Here is a 7,575-nt window from a genome sequence, read left to right as displayed (position 1 = left end):
ACTGCAGGAATGTGGAGCAGCAGGTTGTGCCTGGCCACGCCGTCCTCGCCAGCCAGGCAGGGAGGGGACCCCATACTGGTCACAGGTGGCTGTGCCGGGGGGCCCTGCGTCCTCGTCCCCTGTGCCCGGCACCGGGTGCAAGGGCAGTGGAAACAGCCCATGGCTGGGTGCTGCTTGGGGCACGGGGTGCAGGCAGCACTGGAACTGCGGGGTGCTGCTGTCTGGGCACTGAACTATCAGCTGGCACCCCCCCCACCCCACCAGCACCCTGGGTGCAGGGGTCTCGACCAGCTGCCCCCCATCTCTGCCACCAGCTGGGCTGGGGAGACCCAGCGCTGCCCGTGCATTTGTGCAGCACCGAGCACAGCACAGCCTTGCTTCCTGGGGAGGGGCTGTAAACATGGGTCCGGTGGGGGGGCCCTGCCTGTCCCTGTCCTTGCCCAGCGAGCAAGGGCACTGCTGGCTCTGTCCCCAGGTCGCCCCCATGCTGGGCTACCTGCAGAGGGCTGCAGAAAGCCACCCCCGGGGAGGGGGCAGGAGGGTCTCTGCTGGCCCTGGGACCGTCTGCAGCTGCCCCTGCGCCTGGCTGGGCCCCCCCTGGACGTTTTCCAGGTCAGAAGGCAGCGTGTCCCCCGGGGCAGGGGACATGGACAAGGACAGGGATGGACAGCCTCCCCCAGGCCGCTTGCCCGTCACCGCGCATCAGGCGGACATGCCATGTGCTGGGGCAGCTGCTGCGCAGGGACTATGTTGGGGTACAGACCCCGGGGGGGCGGGGGGGGGGGTCAGGACTGAGCCACTGGTGCACGTGGGTTTGCAGACAGGGCAGCTGTGGCTCGGCGCGGCCGTGGCGCGGTGCTGTGGGTGCCGGAGGCTGGCTCATGCTGCCCGCGGCTGACGCTGGGACGGGCCCTGGGTTGCACCCAGGAAGTTGTGCAGGCGGACGGGCGGCTGGCGGGGAGGGGGTGCCAGTGCCGGCGGCACGCTCGGGGCTTCCGCGGGAGGGAGCGGGGCTGTGGCACCCTGGCCCCCACCGTGCCCGCTGCCACAGCTGGTGAGTGCTGGGGCTCGCTGTTATCTCCCGGGGGCTCGCCTGGGACCCCGAGACGGGGACCCCGCTGGGGGATTATCAGAGCAACTCAGGGAGGGGGAGGGGGAGGGCAGGTCGGACCCCACACTGCCCCCCCTGCACCTTGGTGCTGCCTGGGGGATGGGGGGCATGGGCGGGCAGGGGGCTGCAGAGGGGTGCAGGGCTGGTTTGCTCCCCTGTTTGCTCCCCGCCGTGGAGGGGCGGGTGCCTCTGCGCGACCGTTGGGGCGGGCGGCTGCGCGTGTTGGGGTTGGCGGGGGCCCAAGGACACGGGGTGCACGGCGGGGGCCCAAGGACACGGGGTGCACGGCGCGGCCCCAGGCACACCTTGGCTGGGGAAGCGCGGCTGGAAACCCCCACCGGTGCTTTCCGAGGGGCTGCAGGGTGGGAGCGGGGAGCCCGGGAGCAGCCCCAGAGCCTGCCAGGGGGCTGAGAGCCGGGGGAGCAGTGGGGAGCGGAGCCCCAAATCCCCCACCCTGGTGGGGGGGTGGAGGAGTGGGGGCACGTGACGCACCCCTGGGCACAGGGGGTGCACCCTTTGGTGTGGGCAATGCACCCCTGGGCACAGGCGATGCACCCCTGGGCGGGGGCGATGTTGGCAGAGCATTGGCGAGGGGTGCCAGGCCACAGCCGCCCATCTCCGCCATGGCCTCGCTCCCCAGGGTGCCCCTGGCCGGTGCCGGGGTGCCCTCCCCACCAGCCCCATTGGCCCCGGTGCAGTTTGAAGCGGGCTCGCACCGCGGATTGGCCGGGGGCCGTTTCGGGGAGGCCGTGGCGGGGAGCGGAGGCGTGGTCGCTGCCTTCAAATAGGCAGCGCGGCGCGGCGGGCGCAGACAGTGCGGCACCGCACAGCCCCACGCAGCCTTTGTCCGCCCGCGGGGCCGGGGCCCCCTGCCAGCCCCCGCCACCGCCCCTCACTCCAGCCCTTCTTTGCAGCCGACGGCACGGGAGCCCCTCGCCGCCCGCGGCTCCCGCCCACCCTGCGCCCCGGTGCCAGCGCGGAGGATGCCCATCGAGGCGCTGCCAGCCGGTGATGCCACGAAGAGGGTGACGGTGGTGGCGCCCTTCACCTCGGCCATGCCCGTCCGCATCCTCCGCAAGGGCCCCGCGTATTTCCGCCGGCGAGCCGAGCCGGGCGCCGGGAAGCCCAGCGCGGTGGAGAGGCTGGAGGCCGACAAGGCCAAGTACGTGAAGAGCCAGCGGGTCGCCAGCACCAGGCAGGAGCCGGTGAAGCCGCCGCTGCTCAAGCAGCCCCTCTTCGCCCCAGCGGTGCGCCGCGCCGCCCTCACCCCCAGCCGCAGGGCACCCCCGGGGCCACGCCGCGCCGAGGCTGGCAGCCCAAAGACCTCCCTCGACCTGGAGATCCTCAACAACCTCATCAACCTCTGCGACAGCCCGTTCCCCAAGGCGGAGAGCCCGCTGGGCCGGGAGTGCAAGCGGAGGGCGGAGGCGCCGCCGGCGCTGGGTGGCGGAGCGGAGGGTGCTGGCAAGGCACCGGAGTGCCCCGCCGCTGCCAAGCCCCCCGGCAGCGTGGCCGTGCGGAGAGTGGACGTCCATCCCTGCGGGGCTCCGCGGGGCCAGGCGACGCCGCTGCCCGCATCCCCCATCCCAGGCGGGCTGCCTGCGACCCCGTCCCGGAGCTCGCCCGCCCGCCCCGATAGTGCCCGCCGGCAGCCCCTGCTGCACCGTTCCAAGTCGGACCTGAGCGACCGGCTCTCGCGGGCCACCGCCGACCTGGAGCGCTTCTTCAACTACTGCGGCCTCGACCCCGAGGAGGTGCAGGACATGGGCGCCGAGCGCTTCGCCCGCGCCAGCTCCGACATCGTGTCCCTCAAGTTTCACAGCGTGAGCACGGCCAGCTCGGAGGGCGGCCGCTCGCCGCCCAGCGCCGCCACGCCGGAGGGGCGGCCGGCCGAGCGCGTCCCCTACGGCATCTCCGTCATCGAGCGCAACGCCCGCGTTATCAAGTGGCTGTACGGGCTGCGCCAGGCCCGGGAGCCCCAGCAGGTCTCCGATGTGTAGCAGTGCCATGGCGGTGGTGGGTGCCGGGAACGGGCTGCTCACGAGTGGGTGATGCCAGATGGGGACGGAGCACTGGCTGAGCCCACGTGGCGCTGGCTGTGCCGCGGGAGGAGCGGCCACCTCTCGGCAGTGATGGGACCCTCGAACTCATCCCCCCTCTTGCTTCCCTGTGCCATGGCAGTGCTGGCAGAGCCCTGGCGCAGTGGCTGCCATCCTTCCCGGTGACACCGGCTCCATCAGACCCCTGCGCCCAAGCCTGCAGGATGGCCAAGGACTCGTATGTCCCCAGGAGTGTGGCCAGGCACCACTGTGCCCACCCCTTGCCTTCTCCTGTGTGTGGTCACCATGCCCCTCACTGGCACCCATGGGTGGGGGGTAAGGGGCTGGTTCATCCCTGTGTGGAGCAGGGACACAGCCCTGGCGTAGGAGCAGTCGCGCTGCCCGGGGTGGGGGCCGTATCCTGGCAGCCCCTGTCTCAATACTGGAGGTCTGGAGAAGCGGGGTGCTTTGCCAGGGGGCAAAGTCGACCCCCCTCTTCAAGCAGCCCAGGGCTGTGTGTGTGGGTGCTTATGTCCCCTGCCGGGTGCCAGCGGGCGCACAGCCCTGGCACGCTGGGCCCTGCTATTTATGAAGATGACGGTTGTTGGTCTGTTCCTCATTTCTACTGTTTTTCCTGATGTTTCATCTGTAAATAATAATAATAATAATAATAATAACGCAGTTTTTATTAAATCTCTGTGCTTTGGAGGCCATGTGCATCGCTGTCTCTCGAGGTCGGGACAGGGCAAGGACCCTGGGGTGCTCGTGGCTCGGCCAGGTGCCAGTGGGAGTGATGGGTGCTGTGCCAGCGCGGGGCCCAGCGGGCAGGGCGAGGGCAGCGGTTGGGTCCGGCAGGTCCCGACAAAACCCCGGCTGGCGGGATTTCCCTCCGTGCCGCAGCCAGCGCCGTGCCAACCACGCAGCCCTCCCCTGCCGCCTCGCCACGCTCCGGCAGGTCCCGACAAAACCCCGGCTGGCGGGATTTCCCTCCGTGCCGCAGCCAGCGCCGTGCCAACCACGCAGCCCTCCCCTGCCGCCTCGCCCCGCTCCGGCAAAGCGCCGCTGAGCTTGGCTGGGTCCCGGCTCCTCGGGGGCTGCGAGATGGGGCGGCGATAGCGGAGACCTCCCAGGCGGGCTGGGAAGGTGCGAGGATGAAAGTCGGGGCACGGAGCCCTTTGAAGATGAGAACCGCCCATGCGTTATCCCCGGGCTGCCTCGTGTGGCACCGTGGCCCCCGGCACCGCGGGCACTGCCTGTGCTGGTGATGTCCCCCTACTCTGGTGATCCTGGTGCATCCCATGCGGGCAGGCAGCTACTGGGAAGGTGACACCAAAGCCACCAGCACCTGCCCCCAGGGAACCCGCCTGGGCACTGGCCCTGCTGCTGCCTCCCTTCTCCATGTGCAGGGACGCAGCCTGCCTGGCACGGGCGCTGCTTGGCAAACACCATGTGCATGGTGGCGGTGGCGGGCCAGGGACAAGGTCCAGCCGCCGCCCCAGGGCTGCAGGTTTCACTTTCAAAGGGGCCAGAGCTGCGGCCGCCCCGTCCTGCCCCGGCCAGCGCTTCCCCCAGCTCAGCTCCGGCTTGGCAGCCGCTGGCCAGGGCAGTGCCAGGACTCCCCTTGACTGGGGCTTCCATCCAGCGCTTGGGTCCCCAAAAAAGCCCTCATGGTGATGAAGGAATTCCCACCCCAGACCATGCACTGTGCACATCCACTTGGAGCCACTGCCCCGGGGGCAGGATCCGTCCAGCTCCCGCTGGGGCACAGGCAGGTCTGGCTGCCCAACACGCGGCGGGCAGGATGCAGCGGGCAGGACGCGGGGATGGTGCCTGGCCTGTGAGCCAGGCTGACGAAGCCAAACACCCACGGGATCCTTAATGATGGCACGTGGGGCGCTGGGTGCCCCCCCGAGGAGCTGGAAAGCCGGCGGTTGATGGGGACTCTGGGACAGCCTTCACCCTCGGAACGGGATCCGCAGTGCCAGGCGATGCCAGCCCCGCCAGATTCCTCAGCCCGGCGTGTCCAGGGCTTGGTCTATATTTGCCACTATTGCCATGGAGGGGGGGGGGCCCCACCAACCCCCCCCAGGCCTGGGGCCGAGCAGCTGGCATGTCCCTCCAGGCACTGCCAGCCCTCGGCTCGGTCCTGGGACCTGCATGGCCGTCCGAAGCCCTGGGTGCTCGTGTGCGATTGTGAGCGTGCGTGTCCAAGTGTGCATGCGTGTTCGTGTGCATGTGTGCCCGTGTGCACGCATGCTTGTGTGCATGCGTGTCCAAGTATGCTTGCATGTTCACACGTGTGCACGTTCACTTGTGTGCACGTTCACTGGTGTGCACGTTCATGTGCATCCACATCCATCCGTGCAGGCGTGTTCACGTGCATGATGCTTGCGTGTGCACATGTTTATGTGCACACGCGTTTGTGTGCACGCGTGTCCGTGTGCGCAGGCAGCTGCGTGGATGGGAGGAGCCGTGTTCCTGAGGCAGGACTCTCCGCCTGACCCCGCACCCACAGGGCTGCCGGCACGGCACCCTGGCACAGCTGCGGCGAGGCGACGCGTGCCCCCCCCCCGGGAATGCCCCCCCTTCGTGTGTCCCCGCTGGGGACAGCAGGATGGCCCCACGTCGCTCTCCCTGGCAGCTGCCTCGCGGCAGCTCCGGTTTCGGTGAGGAGCTGCAGCTGAGCCCGTCTGTTATTTCCAGGGAGGATGGATGGCCAGGTGGGGGGGTCCATCGCCCTCGCCCCTCCGTGCTGGGGTCTCCCATGGGTGCCCCATGTGCAGGCAGGAGCTGCAGGCAGGCAGCCGGGAGAGAGACAAAACTGGCAGCACCCCAGTCTGGGGCTCCAGGCGCAGCACCCCGGGGTGGGGGCCGCCCCCCCGCCTGGCACGCAGCCCCCAGCCCAGGTGCAGCTGCAGCAGCCGCTGGCAGAGCGCGAGGGGCTGGGGGTGCTGGGGGGAGCCAGGGCCCTCCGCCGCGCCAGGACGGTTGCCGCCTGCAGTGCCGCTCGCCGGGAGCAGGGTGAGGCTCCAGGGTGGCCCCCTCAGGCCCCCCCAGCTGCTATTTTCCATTTTTTAATTATTCCGCACAGCCCCACTGATGAGCATCTTCTGGAAGTGCAAACTGCGTCACGTGCTTTAATCACTGTTAATTAGTGATGCCTCAGGATGGCGTCGAGGCCGAGGCATCGGGACCCTCCTTGCTGCCACGTGCGCAGCCGGTGCCAGTGCCGGTGCTGGGGTCGATGCTGGTGCCGGTGTCGATGCCGGTGCCAGCACCCTGCCATCCCAACAGGGAGGACAGTGCGTTCCTGTGTCCCTCGCCCCACAGCCGGGCACTGGCTGTCCCCTGGGAGCAGTGGGGGGTCCAGGGTTAGGTGGCAGCGGAGGGTCCCTGCACGTCTGTGGGGTCTCTGCCATCACCCACCTGGCATACCACTCCCTGGGGAGAGAAGGACCCATTTTGGGGAGGAGGGCACCAGGGTGCCTGGGTGTCCCGGAGGCAGCAGGTCCCTGGCACCTGCCACAGGTGCCACCGGTCCTCAGGGCTTCCTGGCACCCAGCGGGATGGGTGACCTGGGGACTCAGTGAGGCACTCCCGTCCCCAGGGGTGAGGGGCTACGGGGAGCTGCCAGGTGACATCTAGTGGCAATGGGCCCCGGAGGGAGGGGGGACAGGGAGTGCAGACCCCCAGAAGGGTGACGGGACGGGCTGTGGCCGGGTATCACCGAGCCCTGCCCTGCGGTGGGCTCCCCCGTGCACCGAGCTACCCAGGGCTCAGCAGTCCCCGGGGGTCCCGCTGTCCTGCCCCGTCCCATGGCCCCTCCGCCCACCAAGTGCCAGGTGCCTTTGTCCCTGTTGTTGAAGCGGGGAGGTGGGTGCCCGCTCCGGGCAGTGGGGTGCAGGGCCCCCCCCCCCCGCCAATGCTTGGAAAATAAATATCTCGTAGTACAAAAATAAAAGTGCCTCCAGCCCCGGCAGCGGTGGTGGCCCAGGGGGGCAGCCGTGGGGCCCCGGTGCTGCTCCGCACCCTCCTCTTCCCAGGCTGCTCCCAAAAGTGCCCTCGGTGCGGGTTTGCCATGTCAATGCAGCCACAGGCGGGGGGCCTGGGGGGGCAGAGGGGTCTCAGCCCCTTTGCCCGCTCCTCCCTGTGTGTCCAATCCCACCACATGCCCTCCCTCCTTCTTCTGCCCCAGTTCAGACCCCCCTAAAAGCTATGCCCAAGACATTTCCCACCACCTCCCGCTCCCCAGCCCCATCTCAGACCACAGCCCCCTCCCCATCCGTGACCCCCCAGCCCCATCCTGCCCAGACCAGGACTCTGCCATCCCCTTGCCAGCACCACTCCCCCAGCAAGTGCCTTCCAGCATCGGGCCACCGGCCATCCCAGCCTGGGGCTTGTCCCCCAGGGACCCCCTGCACCCTC

At 69.4% G+C, this 7,575-nt stretch overlaps 1 protein-coding gene across 1 annotated transcript; it reads left to right on the top strand.

Annotated features, from left to right (window-relative positions):
- Positions 1–2,094: 2,094 nt before the first annotated feature.
- Positions 2,095–3,111, top strand: FAM110A (family with sequence similarity 110 member A). Its single transcript, XM_086623115.1, has one exon. The coding sequence runs from the start codon at positions 2,095–2,097 to the stop codon at positions 3,109–3,111; it is 1,017 nt and encodes a 338-aa protein (XP_086479241.1).
- Positions 3,112–7,575: the final 4,464 nt, after the last annotated feature.

This window comes from Tauraco erythrolophus, chromosome 18 (genome assembly GCF_009769465.1).
Source record: "Tauraco erythrolophus isolate bTauEry1 chromosome 18, bTauEry1.pri, whole genome shotgun sequence".
Taxonomy (NCBI): Eukaryota; Metazoa; Chordata; class Aves; order Musophagiformes; family Musophagidae; genus Tauraco; species Tauraco erythrolophus.
The sequence above is the reverse complement of the archived record's forward strand: the minus strand, read 5'-3'. Positions and strand labels throughout refer to the sequence as shown.